Genomic DNA, 25,166 nt, shown 5'->3' on the forward strand with positions numbered 1-25,166 from the left:
TTGACGTGTGATATGCACAACGCATATATAATAAATTAGCCAAGATTTTCTGCTATATTTTTTTGTGTTAATTTATTTTAAAATATCAGAGTCAATATTTTAAAAATACATAGTAAAAAAATTAACGAAAATTAAATACAGCAAAATAACATTCCTGTTCCAATTCAAAAGACGTTAAGGATGACAAAAGAAAAAATATTTAAACTGTTTTATTTCTATTTATCTCGACTCCTAAATGATATAAGATTTATTATGGATACATAGAAACAATTTGATTTTGTTATCTTCATGAATGAGAGCAAACAGATTTCCAATTAAGAAAACATATTGGTCTTGAGTAACTTTCAAGTGTATCTTGTCATAACTGGTAAATAGGGTGGAGGGAATAAAAATTAAAACCAAACCACTAGTAAATGAATGATTCTGTTGCAAAAGTGGAAACTTAAATGTAAGAACAAGTTTATGCAGCTTGTGAAACAGATTCTGAAAGACTTTGGGAACATTCGGAAAAAGAGAAAAATTACTGGGAAGAGACCCAACATTTTTGAGCAATTTAATCTTGGCAATTTGGCATCACATGTCTTTATCCTTTTTCCTTGTTAGTCTCATTTATGGTTCTTCTCAAACCTATGCCACACTTCACGAAATTAACGAACCAAAGCATCACCAAATCTATGCCTTTGGCGTCTTCATCATTTTTAGAGATACCATTTCCACAACAGTAAAAATGTGTTTTTTTGTTTTGTTTTCGTTCATTCGTAAACTCGCTTATTTCTGTTTACGCCGCCAAAATTCGCATTAATGTCCTTTAAAGAGAAAACACATGAGATCATTAATATAACAGGGTAGTAAAATTTTGAAAAGTAGACGCTAGAATGTGGAATATTTGACAATAAAATAATGGAATCTTCATTGTCTGAACTGTCCACCACGGTCAAAGATCACAATTTTATTTTTTAGATAGAATCTAATATAAAATATGATTATGCAAAATCGTGTGAAGTTAATTTAATTTATTTTATAAATTCGAATTCAAACTCTAAGTATGTCATTTTTATAAATATCCCACTTAAAAATGGGATATTTATCCTTAAAAATGTGTTTATCTAAGTAAAAAGAATGAAAATAAAAAGGGGAAGTAGGAGCACGCGCCGGGCAAAGTGTTTGGGTTTGTAAGTAGTGATAGTTTTTGGGACAGAGTTGGAGGGTTTGAAGGGGAAATATAAAAACGAGGGAGTGAAGGGGTAAAATGGTTTCTTTCGCACTTTATTAATTTTTTTTCCTTATCAACTAGTTTCTCTCTCTCTCACACCGTGGGATTAAAATATTGTTTATAACGAAAATAAATAAAGAATTTAGGAAAAATAAGAAAAATAAGAAAAAAAAACGCGGCTGCTGTATTCACCAAAAACAGAGACACGGTGAGAGGGAGAGAGAGAGAGAGAAACTCTGTGTTGATCGATCCCAGCTAAGATTCAACGTTTCAAATAATCGAACACGGGTTTATTGGTTTTTCGATTGTCGCAGGTTGTGCTAACAATTTTGCAATAATTTTTGTGAAATTTTGAGGCTGTGATTTCTACGCGAGCCCGCGATCGTGTAGAATTGGTCAATTACCTGCGGGGGCGATTCGTTTGGGTGGGATTTTGATTCCAAGGAATGGATCGAGGAGGAAGTGGGATTTTGATTGGGACGGAGGGTTCTCAATGCGGAGGTTTAAGTTGAAAGGTTTGATTTTTGTATTTTTTGGTATTTTTTTGGATGATTTCTGCAGGAGGTAGGGATGCTATAAAGGGGCTGGGTTTAGGGTTAGGGTTAGGGTTGGGTGCTGGGAGGAGAGAGATGGTGGAGTCTGAGCTCGAAGAGGGTGAGGCGTGCTCCTTTCAGAACCACGAGGATTATGATGCCACCGTTGATCCCGATGTTGCCCTCTCTTACATTGTAAGGCTCCTTTAACTTGATTTTGCTTGCTCTGGTATTCCATGTATAGTTTGTAGGTTTTAAAGTAATGAGTTATTGCTGTTCACTTGTTTTACCTTGTTAGATCCGTGACCTGAATTTTGTTTCTGCGGTTGGCTTAAGTTGTTTAGTTGGGGGTGTGCACTGCTGAATTGTGCTTTGCTGTGAGTTGAATAGGCTTGACATGTGGTTAGCATAGAGAGTGTTATTGGGAATGTTGAATTTTTGTGGTCTTTGTGATGTCAACTTGATGCATTGGGTTGTTGAGGAATTTTTTTTAACAATCTGCTCGATCTGCCTGTGGAAATATTGTTTGAATTAGATTGGTGATATGAAGGATTTCTTTCCCTTTTTTTTGGCTTTTTGTTTGATTTATGGCCCTTTTCCTTTCATGAAGAATTAAATGTTGAGATATTTATGTGCTTTTGTTTGTAAATTGATGTTTATAGTTTAGGAGTGCCCTTTACCCTTGGATAGACTTCTATATAGTGTCATCCACTACGTGCCAAAGACCGGCTAGTCGTTTGTCTATATTGTCATTCATAACCACAAGATAACATGAACTATGTGTTTTACCGTTTCTCGATCATAAAACTCGTAAAATGGAAGTTGTGTATCGAAGGAACATAGTTTGGAAATTGAAGCAACTGTGAGATGGCTACTTGGCACATTTAGAATTTTTCCATTGTTTTCATAAATTGCTGTGTTTCCATGTCAGGAATATGTCTACATCTATTGGATTTTTTCAGTTAGATTTAGTTCTGTTCCTGTTTTGGTAACTGTTCTTTCTTTATTGAATTTTTACATTTCAAATTTTCTTTCTCAAAGGATGAAAAAATTCAAGATGTTCTGGGACACTTTCAGAAGGATTTTGAGGGTGGGCTGTCTGCTGAGAGTCTGGGTAAGTCTTGTTAGAATCAAGACTCATCTAATGTAGGATTAAACGTTAAATAGTTACCGGATAATATTGAGAAATAATTGATCATTTCAGGGGCAAAATATGGTGGTTATGGATCATTTTTGCCCACCTATCAGCGATCTCCTGTCTGGTCTCATCCAAGAACTCCACAAAAAAATCATAGTCAAAATACGCCAAAATCCCCGAATAATTTGCTGCCAGAGGTAAATTTCTTACACTACATGGGGCATATCATTATGTGACTGTGATACATTTATTTTTAACTAAATTGATTACTGTATTTGAGGTTTTATGACTTACCTTTGTATATTTATCACTTTCAACTTATTTCAAATTAACATTGTACCTTGCAGGGTGGGCAGAGTGACGCTGTACAATGTTCCACTGGAACTCAGTCATCAAGACTTGGCCCAGGTTCTGGTAACTCTTCGAGGATGGCTTCAAACAAGGGTCTCTATCTAGAAGATGGAACCCATCAAGAAAAGTACTTGGTAACCACTAATGTTGATACATCCACTTCTAAGCACGAGTCTCTAAACAAGAAATTTACTAGCACATCGGACCAGAAGACACTGAAGGTTCGAATCAAAATGGGTCCAGATAATTTATCAACACGGAAAAATGCTGCAATATACAGTGAAATTGGTCTGGATGTGTCACCATCATCATCGCTAGATGACAGCCCCTCAGAAAGTGAGGGGATTTCTCGTGGTCCTCAAGAAGCTCCTTTTGAATCTCCAACCATTATCCTTCAGGTGAATTATCTTTTGGCATTTTGATTATCCATTATTATATTCATATTGATCTTGATGAGTTTAGTTGAATATTTTACATTGTCTTGGAACAGATCATGACAGACCTCCCTCAGCCATTGTCACCACTTTCTGAAAGTATCATTGAATTAACTATAAAGGAAATGCGTGCCAGAGATAGCATCCCTGGTCTTGTTCATCTGGATGATGCAGAAAGTTTTGACATGTCACTAAATGAATCTAATAATGTGAAAGGAGATAGAAAATTGTCACGGGGGAGTGGGAGGAAAATGAAATCTCTGGAGGGCTGTGAATCCTCAATGGAAGTCAAGGGTTCTACAAAGAAGAATGGTCGGATTGATGCTGGAGTGTTGTCAAGAAAGGAACAAAGTACAGATGCATCAACTATGGAGGAGCTAGTTTCAAATACTATGAAGCTTCCACTTTTATCCAGTTCATATTCTTTCGGTGATGACTTGGTTAAGGCTGATGATGGGCCGTGTGATTCTTTGAAGGAAACCCACAAAGTTGTGGTGAGGGAGAAAACCTTCTCTGGCCAGGGTCAAAAGGAAGGGCTGGAGCCAACATCTACTGAGGTGAATGGTTTTTCTGAACGGACAAAGGGAAGCTCAAGAAGAAAAGTTGTGGGAGATAAGGTTCCTTTTGATGACTATATAGTGAAAGAAAATTCTCAAGGAGATAATAATTGCCACTCAATAATGGCTGAATCTAACGTTTCCAAAGTTAGGACAGCATCAAACACTGAAGAGCCTCCTAAGAAGGCTAATCAGAGGGGTAGCCTATGTGAACAAGACAGTATGGCAATACCTCTCGTGACAGAACATCCCGTTCTGGTTGGTAAGAAGAAGGCAAAGGGAAGTCATGACACCGTGGTTATGGAAAGGGAAAAAGAAAACTTGAAGATTGGATCCTCTTCGGCTCCTAAAACAAAAAGGAGTTCTGATGATAGTTCTGCATCAAAAAATGAGACTGAAGATGTTAGAGCACAAAAGAGTCTTGGAAAGACTCGAGATACATACAGAGATTTCTTTGGAGAATTGGAAGAAGAGGAGGACAGAATCGATGTGCTAGAGACCCCATTTGAAGAAAAAGTGAAGGAACCTGAGGTGGTTGAGAGGAGTGCACCTACAACTAGTTTTGGAGCAAAGGAGAGACCAGGTGCTAAGAAAGTTGATAAGCTGTTAACAGCTGAAATATACCCTAAATCAGCCACAAATATTTGGTGCACTGGAAATGCGAATGGTACTGACGCTGAGAATGGTAAAGGGATTCCTGTAATGATACCTCCTGTTGAGATGGAAGATAATTGGGTGCAATGTGACAGGTGTCATAAATGGCGTCTTCTTCCTGTTGGAACAAATCCTGATAACCTACCCGAAAAGTGGCTATGTAGTATGCTTAATTGGCTGTAAGTTCTGTTCAGTAGCTAAATCTTTTATTGTCCATAATCAAAGTATTAATGCCTTGTATGGGCAAACTTATCCACTAGCACTTATAGGAGAATAAAATAGGAAGGTAAAATACTCACAAGTGAATATCAGCTTATGAACATTAGCTATTATAGAAACTCTCTTAACTAACTCCCAAAAGCTGAAGGGCATAAGTTGATTTTAACTCGTGTAGAACTTTCATTCATTTTAAGTTTCTCCAAATAGGGCCTAATATTAACGAGTTTGTCAGTTGGAACTAGCCCTGCACTTACGTTGGGGTGTGGTCTTGAATTTTGGAGGTTTGATACCCCATCAGGCCACCTATCCTCCCCTACCATGTATTTGCACAACCAACATCTCCATCCAGAAAAAAATGTATTAGGGAAACCAAATTGCTTGTTAACCTATATGGAAACTGCTTACATGGTCATAATGGATAATTAACATTGCATGCATAATTATGCAGGCCGGACATGAATCGGTGTAGCTTTAGTGAGGATGAAACCACTAAAGCACTTATTGCATTATACCAAGGGCCTCCTTTTGATGGTCAAAGCAACCTGCAAAATGCCTCTGGCAGTGTTATGGTGGGAGGAGCCATGGCAACATCCCAACCTCCTAACCAGCACCAGCTAAATAATGATGTGCATGCGGTGCCTGGGGGGAAGAAAAAGTTTGTGAAGGAGATACCAAATTCTACAAATAAAGACTTTTCTCAATCCTCATATCCTACGAAGAAAAACTTGTCAGCGGTGAAAAGTAGGAGTTTAAATGATGTGAAATCTCCTGTCATGAGTGAGGCTGATGTTCCATCAGAGAAACACAAAAATAAGCACAGGACGCAGGAACACAGTTCTGATAGGGGTAACTTGAACTGCACATTCATTTTGTTTGTCTGACCAGTATTAACTAAAGTGTTGATGTTCAAAGACCTGTTAAATTTCTCTGTTATCTTCATTTCTGTAATTTTGTTCTCAGGTGATACGAAGAATATGAAGGTCAAAAGCAGGAGGGATCATGATCAAGATTTTCCTAGGCCATCCAAGAAATCTAAGACTGACAAGGCTCATTCTACCAATGAAGACTGGGTAGAACAGAGTGGGACTACTAGGAAGGTGGGTGTTCAAAGTTCAACTAGCACTTTTCCAACTACTTCAGTTGCCAAAGATCGACCAAGACAGAAAGCCCACTCTTCTTCAAGGGACTCCAAATCAAGAAAAGACAGGATTCCAGTTTCTGCTGAAAACACAAGAGATAAAGGTCAGGGTTCGTTGGATGAGGGATCTCTGGATCTGGGGAATTGTGATTCAATTGGTAGTGTGAAAAAAAGAAAACTTAAGGGATATCAGGATGCTATAACTTACAGCCCAGGTAATCCTCGCATACAGGAGAGCAAAACTTCTGAGCATGATTTCAGTGATTCAAGGAAGGAAAAGAAGGCAAAAAGTTCAAAATCCGGAGGCAAAGAATCAAGTACCAGTAAAGGTAGTGGTAGGACTGACAAAAAGTTAGTCATGCAAAGAACCAGAAATTCAGGCAAAACCCTGAGAGCAGTCTGTCACAACGGAGCTTAGATGGCATGGACTGTTCAAAAAGGGACTTGGGGTCTTTACAGGTTTCTGTTGCTGCCACTTCAAGCTCTTCTAAGGTTTCTGGCTCTCACAAAACCAAAGCCAGCTTCCAGGAAGTGAAGGGCTCACCTGTGGAATCAGTGTCTTCATCACCCATTCGAGTTTTAAATGCTGATAAGCTTTCAAACAAGGAAATTATTGGGAAAGATGATTCACGTGATGTTGCTGCTATGGATAGTCCAAGAAGATGCTCAAATCGTGATGATGATGGTGGGAGTGATCGATCCGGAACGGCCAAGAAGGATAAATCTTTCACCATTGCCAACAGGCCAGATTTTCAGGACAAGGGTGTTAATTACGTGTCCGATACAAAGCTTAAAGCTGAAACAGCCAGCTATTGTACCAATGGTGGTGTTGACACCATAGTCCCAGATGGGACCTATGCAGGCAAAGAGCATAAACATCCAGGTGAAGACAAAACCGATGTTTATCATGCTAATATGTCTCATACAAGGAAGAATGGCATAGAATCAGGTTTGGAGGACAACAATGACGGCTGTAAGTCAGAATCCCATGCAGATAAGGTCAAGAATGCTAGTTCTTCAAGTCAACTGAAAAATCAGTCTCCTCTAGGTGAGGCAAAGCATAAGGATGGAAAAAATAAGTTGCAGGAGAAGTTTGGGATCAAGCCTGACCAAAGTGAGAATATACATGCTGTCAAGAAAGATTACACAGAGAAAAATGAGGCTAGGAAAAAAGAGAATCACTTAAATCGAGGTCATGACTTTCAAGATGTTAGTGTGGATGCCCTTTGCAAACAGGATGCATTTCATGCTCCCCCGCAGACTCAGTTGCCAGACTCTGATAGATCCACAAAGAGGTCTCTGTTGGAAAGAACTGATCAAGAAGTACATGGAAAAGGAAAGTTGTTGTCATCATTGCCATCTGAAGGATCTCAAGTTGAGACATTGGGCCGATTCCCACGACCAGTTGGTTTACATAAAGGAAATGGTGATGTCGAAGCTGACCCTTCCAAAGTTGATGATGTGTCAAAGTTACCAAAAAGGCAATCGAAAAAGACTGACCATCAAAATGGAAATCAGCAAACTGGTTCGAGAAATCCTGTACTTAATGGTCACAAGTCGAAGGAGCTTGATGCCCCTAGCCCAGTTAGAAGGGATTCTTACAGCCATGCTGCTAACAATGCTGTGAAAGAAGCTAAAGATCTTAAGCATTTGGCTGATCGTCTTAAGGTTTTTAGCTGTCCCTTTTAGACTATTATGCTTTTGCTCTTCTTGATCCCTATTTTACTAATTTTGGGTTTGATCATACAGCATTCTGGATCCACTGGTGAGAGCACTAGTCTATACTTCCAGGCAGCCCTCAAATTTCTTCACGGAGCCTCTCTGTTAGAATCTGGCAACAGTGATAATTCTAAGCACAGTGAGATGATTCAATCAAAACAAATGTATAGTAGCACTGCAAAATTGTGCGAGTAAGTCAATGATTTTCTTTATAATCATGGTTATATATGTTTTGAATATAATATTTTGTTTAAAGTACCCATGGAAATCTTCTTTCCTTTATTTATTGTTTTATTAGGTTGCAAGCATGCCTTCAAACCTCATTACTGTACTTGGCTCGATTATATCTTTCAGTTGATTATATGTTGTATATCATTGCCTTAAATAATTGATATTTTTTATAATGTCATCCAATATATTCTTTATATAGGTTTTGTGCCCACGAATATGAGAAATCAAAAGACATGGCTTCAGCTGCACTAGCCTACAAATGCATGGAAGTAGCATATATGAGGGTAGTATATTCTTCACACTCTAGTGCAAGCAGAGATCGGCATGAGTTGCACAACACACTGCAAATGATTCCTCTTGGTAATGAATTTTATTAGTTGATTTTCACTGTATCCGCATGATGGAATTTTCTTTCTTTCTGAAGTCCTCAGTTCCTTTGGATTTGTCCTATATCATACCAAATCCCATCTCCGTTTTTATGCTTTGGCAATTAAGTGTAAAATATTCTGATAGTTTTGTAAAGTATCATGTCACATTCATTATAATAGATTATCTGAACATTATCCATTTGACTGGTGGTTTGTAATTTCGGGTGGGGGTAGGGAGGCACGTTTTGTAGAGTTTACATGGATCTTATTTGGACTTTATGAGGATGGCTTATGGCATTATAAGCTGCTTTTAGTTTTTTTCAAGTTTCATGGAGAAACTTGTAAAATTAAGCTCTATCCAATAATCTTCAAAGTCAAAATTTACTGATAAGCTATCATGGGATGAGTTCTTAACTTTTGATAATAATTATTTTGTTTACTAAATACACCCTTAATCCATGAAAAATAGAAGGGAAACAGAAGAAGAAAAATAGGAAGAAGTTAGATATGGTTAATTTTGTGGATACAGACAAGTTTAAATTTTATTTTCCTTTCATCTTGTTAATAAACTACTGTTTCTCTTTCTCAGGAGTGCCAGCCATTGGCATCGTAATGATGACATTTGAGTAGATTAATTTCTGATCTCTCTATTGTTTTGAACCTTGTTTCTTTTGTTAGGTGAGTCTCCATCGTCATCTGCCTCTGATGTTGACAATGTCAACAACTCAACAGCTGCTGACAAGGTTGTCACCATATCTAAGAGTGTCAATTCGCCCCAAGTAGCTGGAAACCATGTTATTGCTGCACGACATCGTCCTAATTTTGTGCGATTGCTCGGTTTTGTGAGTATATAGTTCTTGTTCACAGAAGTATGATCTTGGCAAAAGTCTCTCACTTCCTCACATTGATTACCTTAAACAGCTTACAGGAAACATAGTCAAGGATAAGGCATACATAAATTTTACGTAGAATAATTGAATTCTGAATTCGTTTGAATGGTTGATTATGTGAATTTGGTGGTTGTCATATTAGGCAATGCTTTCACGCGAGCTCTGAAAGAAGGTTCCTAGTTAGGATCTATGACAGTTTACGAGATTGAATTTTTCTGATTGAGGATTCTAGCATCCTGCAAAATTTTAAGAGTGCTAAAATCTTAATAAAATTAGAGTATTAAAAATGCAGCATAATAAATCACAGTAAGCCTTGAACTTGACTCAAAATACCTTTTAAATCTGTTTCAAGCTATCACAAGGAGCAATGTAATCATACACATCATATATGTTTGTACATTTATTTTAGCCTTTAATGTCTAGACTAACAAATAGAAGTCAATTATATGTGCAGTAAAAACAAGTAAATCACTGTAGCTTAACCTATAATTACAAGGATGGCCAAAGAAATCTGCAAACAAGAAAATTGGTCAAATTCAAAGCATCCTAGTATTTTCCCATTAAATTAATTGAAGTTGTGTAACTCTCTTAAAATATGAAGGGAGGAGTTCATCAAGGAGACATCAGAGATTTACTTTTAAGGCTGAATCTGTTCTAAGTTTTTGGTATTGTTGACTTTTTTTATAGGTTTTATGGCCGTATTTTATTGTGACATCCTAATAAATAATCTGGTATCCAGTGTGCGATCAATACAATGTATTTGATTCCAATTCTGTTCCTACTTCAGACTGCTGTGGCATGCTATAAATAAGATCATATATGGTCTTCTGACCTGGTTTCTGATATGCCTAACGGGAAGCCCGCACTAACAACTAAAATGCTAGCTAAAATGTTGTCTGTGTCTTATTTAGGCTGTGTGATATGTGGAATTAAAAACATCTACCAATTGCAGGCTCAGGATGTTACTTTTGCCATGGAAGCATCAAGGAAATCACGGAATGCTTTTGCAGCAGCTAATTCAAGCCCAGGTGTGGGCAAGAATACAGATGGTATCTCCTCTATCAAAAAGGCTCTTGATTTTAGCTTTCAAGATGTGGAGGGGTTACTTCGTTTGGTACGGGTTGCTGTGGAGGCCATTAATCGTTGAAGAATCCCTTTAATTGAGAGGATGATTCTAGTCAGATATGAACATGTGTTTCTTGGTCATGTATAAAATCTCCACTCTGACAAAAAACAGTCTGAAATTATGAAGGGCAAGGTTTATTTAGTTGGCTCTCGATTCAATCTTGTCAACACGTGAAGCTAGTACTGTCTCTATAGATATGGCTGCCGTGGACAGTGAAATGGAATGGAAGTCTCAGTTTATTGTCAGGAATTCGGTTGCTCTGTTGTTTACAAACAAAATCTTTGCAATCCTTGAGACAACGTGGAGGCCCTTAGAAGCAAGGTTCTGTAATGCAGATTCTGAGCTACATTGATATGTAGAACGATGCTACTTCCAGATTATAAGTTGATAATATAATAGGTGGATATGGATAGATTTAGAAGTTTGAAACTAATTGCGCTCTCTTATGTCCTTTTCTCATTCCGGAGGGTTTATTATTTTGTCAATCTGTACATGTGTAAAGTTGTAACTTCTGGAAAGAGGAAGTTGTGGATTTTGTATTACTGCAATCATGCTTCTACTAGTGGTTCTGCATTTTCTTCCCCTTTCCAATCTCTCCCCGGAAAGTAAAGTCAAAGAGAGCCAAGCTAAAGTGAGCATTTCTTCCTAATACGAGAACATTCGTGTTCATGAGTCCTTTTTATTTCAATTCTCAATGGGCACTATTTTCCTGATTTGAATCTTGTCTCATGCAGGTTGTCTTGTACAATGTTGGGATTAGGGGTAGAACAATATTCTTTACTCATTTTGTTGATAGAGACCAAGCAGAAAATAAAAAAGGAGAGATGTACAGCAAGAATTTTTTTTTTGAAGTGGCAGGCATTTTACTACTAATGAATTGTCAACTTAGAGGTATACAAATACCCATGTCTTGTAAAATTCGTTTTGTTTGTTATCCAAGTGATTGCCAAAGCATCCCTAACACTTGATTGCATTACATTTCTTCTTTTCCTGAAGGGACGCAGTGGATGTAAATAAAAATTATATAGATTCAAGTTAGAGACAGGGCAAGCTGGTTGCTGCATTCATGCAGAACATTCAGGTATTTTTCCATTGTGATCAATTGATCTGTCGCTGACGTGTACTGCTTAAGACATTTGTATGTAAAGTGTTCCATTTTTTATATAAACCTGGATTTTGCTTAACTATTTTGATATGATTAGGATGGAAATTTTAAATAAATTCTTTAACTAGCCTCTATTTTAAAGGTAAAATCTCCTTAATGAACATTAAGGGTTTGTTTAATGGTCAGGATAAGAAAGTGATAGGATAAGAGTAAAATAAATATTAATCATAGTCAATTTTGTGCTTACCACGATCAAGACTACATAACAATAAGTTGCAGCTAATGGTAGTGGTGGTGAAATTAATTACAACAATGGTTGTAGTGATGATAATGATAGAAATGAGATGGTTGCGACAATAATTGATGGTTATGGTAATAATAATAGTGGTAGTAATGGGAATGATAATAATATGGTGGTGGTCGTGGTTGTTGTAATAACGATGGTGGTAGTAACAGTAACGACACTATAAGTGGTGACGGTGTATTGGTAATATTATGATGACAAATTATAATATTGGTAACAATGATAGTTACAATGGTGAAAGTGTTAACAAAAGTTTTGAGAAGAATGATGGAAGTGATGGTTGTTGTGGCGACGATGATGTACATGGGGTGGTGGCGACAACAATAAAGGTGATGGAAGTAGGAGTGTTAACAATGATTAAAGCAATGTTTAAAATGATGGCAATGACAATGAGAATGGTGATGCCAAGGGTGGTGATGATTATTGAGAATGGTGATGCAAAGGGTGGTGATGATTATAGTGATCGTAATCAAGATAAGGTGGTGAGAGAATAGGAGGTTTCTGCATATCTTGCTACTTTTTAACTCGGCTGCACCTTGGATAAAAAATACATTGCACCTTTGGATATAGTCACTAGAATTTTAAAATTTTACTTTTTATGAGTCGTTTCACACGTGTAGCGCACCACCTAATTACCAGAACTATAGATTAGTTTGTACAAGTCATTCAATTTATTGATTACCTAGCTTAAGACTTGGCTTCCTCAAAGGATCTGCTCATTATGGAATATATCCCATCCTATACTTGCCTACCCGTTAGATGGAAGGTAAGGGAGGGAAAGATCGTAAATTTGATCTCTGCTAACAATTTGGAGAAATAAGGTTAGTTTAATGCTTTTAGAAGGGAGTGTAGAAGAGGTTGTGAGTTCAACTCTATCGATTAACCAAAAATCAACAACTAACATTTGCCCATATAAAAAAAAACTTGCTTGCTGGTTTTTTGTTATCTTTGCATGATGCTGGTATTTATTTGGCTTGTATTGTGCCATCATTGCACTTTGTGAGTGTTTGGTGGCAACTTAACAGTGTTTGTGGTTGCAGGTTTGAGCAACTGAGGCAAATAGCAGATAGACCTGCAGTTTAGCTCGCCAAATCTGTAACTGGCCTTGGTGGAATTTTTTCTTCATCTTTTTCCCTGTTTTTCCCTTAGTCAGTTTTACTGTATTCTTTTAAAAAAAACAGATGCTAGTATTGAGCATTTAATTTTAAATTTTGACTTGACTAACTTACCTGTTCTTATAATGTACATAGCTTTATATTCATCTACCTCTCTTAATATTTCACCCTTCTGGTGTAGTGGCGAGTGCCATTGGGTGCGTCGTGTGTAAGTTACATGCAGTATAGAATTGAAAATAGTTTAGTGGAAGACTAAGGCTGTATTTTGGTTTTTGTAGTCGTGGCAGTATTTATTTAGAGTTGTTAAAATATATTACAGATGAATTCCAGAATTATAATAAAATTTCAATCTAATTATTAAATTATGATTATATCATAAATATTTATATTAATTTTTATTAGAAATGAATATCAATAAAAGAGTGAATGGATGCTTCATATTTAAACTATATCAAATATTAACAAATTTTATTTATATATATTTAGATTTATCTCAATTATACAGAACATGTTTGTATGTTAAGAATTGTTTTCATTAATATACTGTATTTAAAGTCTATCTCTGATCTATGGGGAATCATAACCAGTTCTAATATTATACATTTAGTTCAGTTCAATAAGTTTAGATATATTTTATTTTAACGCATTATAAAAATTTATAAAAAAATTTATTCGAACACATTTAATAGTAATTGGTACATTTGTTTATTGAAAATAAAATTAACGTTAATATATCATTACTAAGAATTTTAAACTTGTAAAGAGAAAAAAGCAAATAATTTGTTAAAATCAATTATATGTTAACATTAATTTTTGTTATATAAACAATTATCGAAATTATTAACAAAATTTAAATTTTAATACTTTATTTTATTTATTATACTGAAAACAAAATGTCTATAATTCTTACAACTATTTACTCAACAACCTAATATTTTAAAATATAAATAATTTTTCAGTATATATATATTAATTAGGGAAACGGTATGTTCGACAATGTTAATTAACTAAAAAGTTATCAAATTTTTAAAAATACATTTTTTTTTTCTTAATTCATGTCATCTTTCAATTTCTAAGGCTAAAGTTATCGTTTTGTCTATCACTTACAGAATTAAAAAAAAAAATACACAATTGAAACACTTACTGGTAGTAAGTAAAAAATTCTTGAAATATTTTACAAGAACAAAGAATGCTTGGTTAATGTTTTCTATTCTTCCTTGTCTTCCAAGAAAGGAAACAGAAGAATCTCTATTCTATGACAAATCCTACACAAGGGACTCTATTTTCCATCTTCAATCCCATTGCAGGAGTGATGCCCATATGCTTCTCCCTATTGATTCCTATACAATTATCACACTTTGCCTTCAAATTCTTCTGGGAATCAACTTTGTAATGTTCTAACAACGCCTTAAGCTTTTTTTTTCTAATTATTTTTTCATTATTATACCGTCTGGTTGGTTTAGGAATTCGTCAGTTCCTGACATTTCCATAAATAATATTTGATAAGTGAATGATATTTTATTGTGTACGAAAAATGGAATGATAAAGGTTCATAATTTATAATGAGCTAATTGCATAATTGAATGAAAAGAATATTAATATTTACTTAGGTCTCTGGTAACCCTGGTGTTTGCTAGTTTTTATCAAATAAAAGTCAAAATATTTCTTTAAGCTCCTCCAACTACACGAGGGTGTGCAGGTCCATCATCTATTTCTTAAAATTATTATTAAGCATGAAAATATATTTTATTCTTCTTTAATGGCAGCTTAAATATGTTTGTAGTTGAAGAGTATAAATAAATATGTTACTTAACTTGGCTTAAGATTTTAGATCCCGAGGTTTTAGACTATTCGAAACCACCAACTTCGAGTGTATAATTCACCTTCTGTTTCAGCTCCGACAAACACGGAAAAAGGAATGAAATTAACCTGCAGTTCTCAATTCTCACCTTTCCGGAATGGTCTTTCCGAAAACCACATCTATTTTTCGAAATTCATGGTTACGTACTTCTGGATTAATCTCAGAATAATATTTTATTCTTTCAAAAACAGAAATCCAGAAAATTAATTTTCACTTCTCACATCTAATCCGAATTAAATTTTCCAGAAACCTATTTTTGGATCAAATTTTCCGAAAACCTATTTCCAGATTTCGATTTATAAAAACCTTATTTTTAACATTTGACCTACTATGCATCACGAAAGATACTTTTCATACTTCCAACAAAGCTTATTGAAGAACAAATTTCTGCATTCACCAACTTTCACTATAAAACAATCAAGGACAAAAGCGAAATTTTAAAAGTATGGGGTGCAGGTAGAAATTGATGAGGTGCAAGAAGCTATTGTTCGTACCTACCAAGAATATATAAACCCACTTTATAACAGAAATAAAATGTCTTTTACTTCCTGCACTCATAATTTCTTTGCATACCTGCTCACTTTTGAAATGACTATTTTGCCCTTAAAAAAAGTTACCTTCCGACCATACATTCCAAAAGTTTTTTGGAACAAGTTTTGAACAAAATTTTTGAAACGAAATTTCCAAAAAATGTAATTTCTGGAACAGAAATTTTGGAATTATGAAATATATTTTGAAAGGGAATTTTCTAGAAAGACTTTCCATAACATACAAAACGCCTTCCGGAATGAATTTTCTGGAAAATCGGTACGTGAAATATGTTCCGAAAAAAGTTTTCCTTATATGTTCTGAAAAAACTCTCTAGAATGAGTTTTTTTTAGTATTTTCTTTTCTTTTCTTTTCTTCTTCTGTAGTGTTCTCTCTCTCTTTTCCCTCTGCAGCAGTGGTGTGGTCAGTGGTGAAGGATGTTTGGATCCTTTCTTAGTATTGTGGGGATACAGTTTGTAATTGTGAGGGAGCAGGAAGGAATAGCCGAAATAAAATGATATTTTGAACTAACTCTTAAAAGGTCAAAATTATCCGAAAAAAAAAATCTCGATCCTGGTGCCAATGAGTCAAGTAATCGAGACTACAATCATTGACACAGCATTTCCTAAACTTCAGTATTTTCAACTGTACTTCCATAAGAATCAAATCCAGGCAATCCCTGAGATCATTTGCAGAACATAAACACAGGTCACTCTATGTATACAATTGTAACCTCCATCACGCCAGATACTTGAAGGTGTTTGGATTATCTTCGTCCCTTTCCAAGTAGTCCCGAGTGATGAGATCTTCGATCCTCTTCTTGATTGCTTTAATATCAGGCTACAAATAAAAGAAATGTCAATTGAAATGGTTAAGAAAATCATCAAGCCAACATAATCTATTATAGCAAGTGTAATACTTTCTGCATCAAAACAAGCTGTGCATGGACAAAAGCAAAATTCTGGCATTTTGTACCTTGAACAGGCGGCTCAACTGCTCGACACACTCCGAAACTAGTTGTTGATAGCCCAAAAGTTTCCTACTCTTCATAACACGCACAACTGATGCATCGATGGCATATCGCCTATCTTTGTCAACATCTTCAATTACCTTTTTCCTTTCATCGGCTGGTGGTAGAGGGATCTATAATTAACAAGTGTCACATTTATTGTCTAGAAAAACTTCCAAATCCAATGGTTTAACACAAAAAATGATGAATATTATTATGGCTACAAGTAAGCAGACCTTGATCCTTCTCATTTTATCCGTAAAATTGTAGTTGAACTTAAAGACGTCATGTTGAGATATAACTTTATTGTCTGGCTCCTTGATAAGTAACTTATATTTTGCACATGACAGGGAATGAAGCAATCTAACAATATCTTCATGGGCCAAGTTCAATTGAGTCATAATCTCTGAATAGCTCAGCCTATCAGCGTTGTTAAATAGAAGTAGGGCAGCAGCCTGTAGTGCAAAACAGATACCACTTAAAACAAATCTTTAAATACCACGGTGGCACAATTTTCAACATAAAAAGGGAACAATCATGAGCGAAGGGAAATTTACTAGATAGGTTGGCACAACTATTTCAATGTTTTTCACTTCAAACTTGCCAATTACATGACATGTTCCCAATGAATAAATCCAATTAAGTTTTCTGTGCTTTGTCTTTGTTTCATAGAATCCCTTAAAAACTTCCAAGCACCTGATCTGAAACAAAAAATAAAAAATAAAATCCCAAGAGACTCTGAATGCTTCTCTACAATCATAGAAACTTGTACAACTGTCGTGTCCTTACCATCTCTGAGGGAAGGTTGAGATCAAAAGACTTATAACTAGGCCAACATCCTGTAGTAAGAACAGTTACTGTCAGGTCAATTCCAGGGTTTGCATGTGAGTTATCTTGAAGATATTTCTCAAATTTCATCTGATTATCCCTAGCCAGTGTCAAATCTACCACCTGAAAGTCACATATTTTTGAGTAAATTGTTAAACTACCTGTTTAAACACAATAGAGAGAGAGCTCAGCATGCTAGAAACAAAGGCAAACTACCATCCCCTCCATCTTTGATGTGAACTGACCGCCACACTGCTGCTTTAACTTTGTCAAAATACACTTTTCATGATCGTCATTGACACTCTTGTCAAAAAGTAATCTTCGGGCAAGCTTCTTCCTATAAATATAAAATGCCTTCAGAAAGAATTAGCACAATTGCAGAGCCTAAAATGTATGAACAATATATTGCAACTAAAGAAACTAAGTCTCGCCTGTAAAATTCTGCAAAGAGGTCCTTATCACTGATATATGCGAGCAACTTGATTACCTGCAGGAATTAAATAATTTTGGTAACAATCATAGAGAAGCATAAACTGATGAATAAACCTAAAACAACCTTCTCAAGGGTTTCTTCAATTCCTTCATCACTTAGCTTTTCGCTTCCACCTTTCTTAAGGATATTGTCACAGAATGTAGCTAACAGTTCAGCACTGGAACTACCCGCAACAGTTTTATTGCAGAATATCTCAAATGCTTCCTTTAATGCCTGGAAAATCAGCCAAAGAGAAATATAAAAAATTATATAACTATAAATCAGTCTATAACTTAGTAAGTTATTCTTAAATAGTCTCAACAAACCTTGTGGAACAATGCGTGATTCATAAAGCAGTCATTAACATATGCCATATATTTATCATGGAGCTCTATGAATTTTCTGACTAGCACCTGCAATTACACATGATTAATTTCAAACCTCTCCAGCTATTACTAAAACTATATATTCGATAACAACAACAGTGAGGAAACTTGCTTGGTCCTGAATGCCAGAACCACTTGTAGTCTGGAAAATTTTTTCAGCTGAAAGAGTAAAGAAGCAAATAACATCAACAAATGCTGAACCTGATTTCTAGCAGCTTCTTCAGTTTGTTGGATCAATGATGTACCCTCACCTGTAATATGCTGCAAATAGATAATCATCACGATACAACATTGGTAGTACTAAAAACCGAAGAGACTCAACTTAGTCACAACACAATACGACATATAAAGAAACCAACCTGCTTAAATACATTAGCAACTGGATCTAAGCCTTTAGGTATTTCATGGTAAAGTCTATACATCCTAGAGAGATCATCCACCTAGGCAAAAAACAAATTGGGAACACAGTTAAGAAAAATATGAAAATGATTAAGTACAATGTGGACAATATTGCTAAATAATTGATTTTGCAATTATGATTGTCTGGCTATTGTAATTTATAAAGTATAATATCATTTCAATTCAGGAATATTATTGGTAGTTTACAATGTTCTGGTTGCTAAAAATATCATGTGGCTCGCTGGGCATTAATTTGATGAAGTGACCCCAACTCATATAACACCCAACACGTGGAGAGGCTAGGTGATAGAAACAACTTGTCTTTCAGATGTAGAACATTTAACCAAAATAAACTGAGAAAACATCATCAAACAAAGTAATGCAAAACAATTAAGTACCTTGTTATCTTTAAGTAGAGCATGGCAGCCAGAGTTCTCCTTCTCAAGTAATTGATTTGCATGAGTCACTAGCAACTCGTGTTGCACTTTCTATAGAAATGAAAAAAGTACACAAAGTAACACATGTCTTAAGCATTGAAGAGATAATTTTAACATAAATGAGGACTTTGTAAAGAGAAAAAACATTCAATTAGAATACAATTATTTTGAATAAATTAATCACGTTTTCATAATTACAATATTGAAATCAAAACTTGAACAAACTTAGATAAGCAATATGCATGCATAATAAAATGTGCTTTGAATACTTCGTAATTTTTGCAGCTATTATTTACAATGGCGCATTATCAGCATATAAGTTTCCCACTCCCACCCAAAGTTTTATAATTATCATCAATACGAACTTAATACATTTGCCAAAAGTACAAATAAATGGATATAAGACAAAACAGGAAAAAGATTGAGAGATTTTAATTATCCAAAAAACACCAAAGAAGAGACATGTAGTTTACTGACCTCTACCAATTTCGGCTCGGTGCTACAGTGCAAGTAATGAGCCACTCTATCCCTCTCTCTTCTCAAGCAATCCTCCACCTGTACAATAACAAGGGAAAAAGTTATTACAACGTATCATTTAAAATGATACAAAAATCTCAACTCTCAAGGCACAATATACACAGACTTACCTTAAGCATATAATCTGGACAGGAATCAATCTCAATCCACTTTGTAGCCTTACTTTTGTAGTAATCAGCAGTATCCTCAAGCAGATGTACCTCAAAATCCTGTTGATATTTACTTGTTTCGCCGAAATCAATCTCAATAAATATACCAAGAACATTTTTCAATAATGATCTATCAATTTGTTCACCCTCGCGTTCCTTGTCAATCTGTAACATCAGCCATGGTTATTCCAGAAGTCATTAGCAACAACTAAGTATAGCATCACAATATCTATACACTTACAAGTGCAATCATAACTTTCGTAGCATTGGCTCGAATGTCCATATAAACCTGTTACAAAAATAAAGGTACATCTAGTATAAATCCAACTATATATAAAGAAATTACATTTCACATTTGAGCAGACTGAACTGTAGCGTTTCCCTTCAGCAGATAGTCATGGATAACATCCTATGATAGTTAAAAAACATTGATAACTGACCGAATCACGGAAGCAAGTGATCCCTACTTCCTCGAGTCCAGGCAGGGAGAGTCGAGCAATGAAATAGCGATCAAGATAATCGAAAAAGCGTGAGAGCCACCGAACCATGACCTTATGATTTAACCATCTTTCTATCAGTTCCCTCAGCAGGAATTCGTCGTGTTTCTCTCTTAGAGATGGCAAAACCTAAAAAGAAAGATTTAAAAAAAAAAAAAGTATCAAACTCCATATGATATACTATATCACAAAATTAAATCAAACACCGAGGAAAAGGCCAAAGAAGTGAAGTGAAAAAACACGGCTAAATATGTTTTTGTAGTAAATTTATTTTTGGTTCCCAAATGTAAAAGTTTAAGCTAAAAATAGCTTTTCTGAAATGGGAAAGATTAAAATGATATTTATTTTGGGAGAGGAAAATAACAGATTACACACAAAATCTCAATGGCTAAAAACATAATTACACAAAAAAGAATATAAACAGGGGATATTGCCTACCGTGGTTTTAATGTATTCATCAAATATCTCCTTGTATTTTTTGTAGAGCCGTTGCGAAAAGTCATACGGCGGCTTCTGAATGCACATATTATAAATGGTTCTGTGATGGTTATCTTAAGAAAAAAAACACGGTATTCAAAACTATGCATTAAAAAGAGGATGGAGTAGCCCACGAGAACATTGTCAGGAACAAAAACAGAACCCAGGAGAAAAGGATACGTGTATAGAAGCATGTATTCCTCGGCACTGAAGGAAATTTCTGATAATCTTTCAAGGATTCTCTTCACCTTGTCAATTCCCTTCTGCATATAGTTCCAACCTTGGTCAAATTCAACGATCTTCCGCCCCATTGCGACTGCAGAAATGACAACATCATTCAGACTGGAACAAAATCAACCCAGCACAAAAAAGCATAAAAACCAACTTTCTAGCGTAGAAATTTCACAGAGCACATCGACATCACGCGAATGCAGACTCCGAGGATAACCCTAAACACACTAAGACCGCATAGATTTCAATAAGCCAGTGCAAAATCAACACTAAACCCAAGCACCAGCGAGATAATGCTCCACACGTAACACACGTTTCCAGTAATAACAAGATGGCAAAGAATAAAACTTATGCAAACCACAGCAATCACGGAGTCCGTAACAAGATAAACTAACCGCAACCTCGACAGAAAATAGCAATGCAAACCCTAAACGTTGCGTTGAAGGGAGGCGAGAGGTTGTTTTGATTGTTCTTTTCTGATTTTCTCTGTGGTGTATTTATATTGATTGTAAGATATTAGAAATACGAGTGAATCGAAAATGGCAAGGTGTAGAAGTAGTTACACTGAGTGAGGGAGTGAGCACAGAAAGACGAAGTGAGCACAGAAAGACGAAGCGAGCACTTTGCAGCTTCACAATCCTTTTATACTTATGCCTTTGCTTTGGTTGCTTCGGGTCACCTCGGTACACCTTCCCACACTCCATTTTTCTCTCGTGTACCTAATATTTTGTTCCATTTCAGTTTTAATTTTATTTTTTTAAAATTATTTTTATGGGATTAATATTTTATCTAAATATTTAAAAATCATAAAATAGTGATACCAGTCGGATCTATATCATTCTTTGACAATGCTGTTATTATTTTTCCAGAAAAAAAAAATATTTTTTATATTTCCAAGCATACTTGCAAGTACAACCATATTTTTTTCACGTTATAATAAATATTTTACTCATTTGAAGGCATTGACTGAAAAGTATTATTATAATCTCTTAGATTTAGTAGATTTAATTTAATTGTAATTAATGTATCAGTAATGTTTATTTCAATATTTTTTATATTTCAAGCTCTTTTGGTCTTACTAGATCTGCTTATTTTTTATGTATTCTCATAATTGAAGAAGACTTGTGATGTTTTATAAATTAGTTAAGTAATTAAAAGCGAAGGCATATATTTAAAATGTACTCCATCAAACATAAAGTAAAACTAAGTGTTATCTATTATTATTATTATATATGTACGAAATAATGTTTCAGTATTTGTAATGTTGTTATATTTATGGTCTATAATGATTAAGATTATTAAAAAAATTCGACCCCGGGATGGTAAATATTTTCTTTAGTCCAAGTGACCTAAAAATTATTAAATACATCGTGTTTTGTCCAAAAGTGTTAGTGTCGAACAAAGACTAATTAAAGGAAAGTCAATATATTAATTTTAATAAATAAATAAATAAGCGATTATTTAGGGATCTTTAGAAAAGAAGAGGATTCTGTTACCCAATCTAAAACAAAATATACTGTTTCATTTTTTCCTATCCTAACAGACTTAACTGATTATGCAGTCTATAACAAAAGGTTAGTGAAGCCTTCGCGTTACCCTACCATAACCGTTTATATTTTGTTATCTCATTTTAATATTATACTTCAAATTTTCAATATATATCCTTATTTTATAAAAGACCATAATATAAAATTAAAATATATAATATTGTGTAATTGAGACATCGAGATATTATAGTGTCACAAATGTTGACTATTTAGAGATGATAAGTGAATAATTATGATTACAGCAGAGTAAAGAAAAATCAATTATAATTTTATTGATATTTTATTGAAAGTGTATTATCATATGTAGATTTGATGAATGTCAATTTCATTGGGATAAAAACTATACAGGGAAATAAAACTTATCAATCCCAGCCCACAAAAGTCAAAAGTATTTCTACATTTTAAATAATGTGAAAATGTATAATTTGGTAAATACAAAATTATTTATTTCACTTATATGAAATTAGTAGCAATTACTTTAAGAGTGTTGACTAGATGCTCCTTAAAAACCTATGGGTTTAGTTATACCATTGTTTATTTTGTTTTCACATCAGTTTTTGTTTTTTAATGGGAGCATATGATCCTTGATGTGGGTGGTTAGTTGTAACCTCTTAAATGCATAATTTTTAAGATCACTTGTTTTTTAGTTATTTTAAAATTTAAAGTGACCAATATCTGGCATGCAATTATAAAGCAAAAGAATAACATTAAATACAAGATCCGTTAGTTACAATTTCAAATAATTTATTATAAATGTCATGTCATTTACTATAATAATAAATTGGCTTAAGTTCATTACATTCGAAAATAATATATATATATATATATATATATATATATATATATATATATTTCTTTCTTTCTTTCGCGAAAGACATGATTAAAGTAAACTCAATCTTAATATTTATAATACATCTTTTCTCAAATAAACTTAATGTGTATGTGATTCTTTCGTGAAAGTAATGATTAAAGTTAATATGTTTACTTATCTCAAATATAATTCATTGTAAAAAATTGTATTATAACATTTAATTTAAAAAAATATTAAGTTTTATATTGCTCATTCAACTTTAAATATAATTTAACTTTACAAAAATAGTATTTACATCTTAATCATATATTAATTTATTCATATTATTTGTATTAATCCTTTGTCCATGTGTTATTTGTATTAATATTTTATTTAATGTTTATAAATAAAAGTTAAAAATTAATTAAATAATAAAATAACTATATTTTAATGTTGCTAAAAATTAAATATAATAAGGTTTAAATTAACAGAAAAATCAACAAAAAAAATAATGTTAAACATCTAAAACTAAAAAAAACAAGAAAGTATAAATTAATAGAAAAATCAACAAAAAAATTAGTGTTAAACATTTAAAAATGTTAAAGAAAAGAACAATTAAAGTGTCAATTTGAGACTTAATTGAATCTTTGTTCTTTTTAGTAGACATCTTAAAAATTTCAAAGTTCTTATTTTGTAACAGTAAGTTATTATCTAAAAATTTAAAAGAGTATTTTGTCTTTATAAAATTTATTATCTACATTTATACTATCTTAATTACAGTATTTAATTATTTCAGTTTTCAATGTAAAAATGATGATATTTATTATTCCTTAACCAATATCCTTAGAACACTGGTTGCATTCTCCATTTTATATCCATACAAAAGTAGAATCCAATGCAATGTTTACAAAAATAAAAAAAGTGAGTAAATAATGAGTAAAAAGCACGGGTACCATAGGATGGAGATATGTTTCATTATTCCATACTCATTATTGGATAAAATGTTCATACTCCTTTTCATTTATCTGTTCATATCCAACAAAGTATATAATTTTTATCATATTTTAATTTCATTGAGTAAAGGATATACTTAGTGTCCTTACATGTTTTTTTTTTCAATATTAATTAATTTTTATAAAAAATATAATACTGTTAAATATGAAAATATTTGACGTCACTTATTTAGAAAGAATTGGTAACTATATAAATTTTAAAGCAAAATACCAAGTAACAAATGAGTAAAAATGATGGAAATATAATATTACACAATTATACATAAATAAATTTGTTTAATAACCAAAACATCCACTAATTTTGAAAACATTAAATAAAATTGATAAAGTTAAAAAATATTTTTTAAAATTTTAAAAATTAAAACATATATTTAATTTCAAAAATATTTCAAATGTCTTCTTACTTCATTTCTCTAATTATAATGAAATATATTTTTAATTACACTAATAAAAATTGTAATGCATTACTTAAATAAAACCACACATAGAAACAAAATAAAAGTAATCATATTTCAAATTTAAAAATATTTCATTTTGTAAACACTAAATTATTATATTATAGTAAATAAAATATTTTTATATAATTATGATGGTAAAATTACATTCATGAAAATGAGTTAAAATATAAAAATAATCTTAAAAGAAATTATTGAAATAATATTCTATGGAAAAAAAACAAATACAAATATTAAATTTTTTTAGAAAGATTAGTCTAAAAAATCATAATTTTCTTTGACCGTTTGAAAATTCCATTTCGGTTTGCTATTTTGTTGGTTAAATTTTTTCTTTTATAACTTTTTGATTTGTTATAAGTTTCTTCTCCAATTAAAATTAATAAAAAGTAATCTCTAATATGGATAGGAATCAATAATAGAAACAAAAATATAAATTTTTGACAAGATTGTGAGAG

General features: G+C 33.5%; 2 protein-coding genes and 1 pseudogene across 2 annotated transcripts; 1 reads left to right on the forward strand and 2 right to left on the reverse strand.

Moving 5' to 3' along the window:
- The first annotated feature begins 1,363 nt into the window (after positions 1–1,363).
- LOC114182216 lies at positions 1,364–13,245 on the forward strand. The gene is given in 17 exon segments (XM_028069034.1): positions 1,364–1,941; positions 2,788–2,860; positions 2,951–3,081; positions 3,232–3,633; positions 3,726–5,059; positions 5,548–5,945; positions 6,060–6,588; positions 6,678–7,560; positions 7,643–7,720; positions 7,723–7,905; positions 7,987–8,147; positions 8,387–8,547; positions 9,234–9,397; positions 10,398–11,202; positions 11,306–11,462; positions 11,568–11,652; positions 13,021–13,245. Coding segments are annotated over 14 exon segments (4,872 nt in total). The 5' UTR covers positions 1,364–1,761; the 3' UTR covers positions 10,593–11,202; positions 11,306–11,462; positions 11,568–11,652; positions 13,021–13,245.
- Positions 11,028–11,434, reverse strand: LOC114191018 (annotated as a pseudogene).
- Positions 13,246–15,977: 2,732 nt separating the features above from the next.
- On the reverse strand, positions 15,978–21,508 carry LOC114195188 (cullin-1-like). Its single transcript, XM_028085581.1, has 19 exons — positions 21,470–21,508; positions 20,856–20,991; positions 20,637–20,736; positions 20,142–20,327; positions 19,943–19,990; positions 19,663–19,866; positions 19,493–19,570; positions 18,977–19,066; positions 18,539–18,619; positions 18,381–18,440; positions 18,120–18,206; positions 17,878–18,027; positions 17,753–17,808; positions 17,538–17,658; positions 17,283–17,444; positions 17,051–17,194; positions 16,730–16,948; positions 16,460–16,627; positions 15,978–16,324 (listed from the first exon to the last, which is right to left on the reverse strand). Exons 2-19 carry the CDS (start codon positions 20,984–20,986, stop codon positions 16,223–16,225), a joined length of 2,187 nt encoding a protein of 728 aa, XP_027941382.1. The 5' UTR covers positions 20,987–20,991; positions 21,470–21,508; the 3' UTR covers positions 15,978–16,222.
- Between the last annotated feature and the right edge of the window lie 3,658 nt (positions 21,509–25,166).

The sequence above is a fragment of the Vigna unguiculata genome, chromosome 1, assembly GCF_004118075.2.
Source record: "Vigna unguiculata cultivar IT97K-499-35 chromosome 1, ASM411807v1, whole genome shotgun sequence".
Classification (NCBI taxonomy): Eukaryota; Viridiplantae; Streptophyta; class Magnoliopsida; order Fabales; family Fabaceae; genus Vigna; species Vigna unguiculata.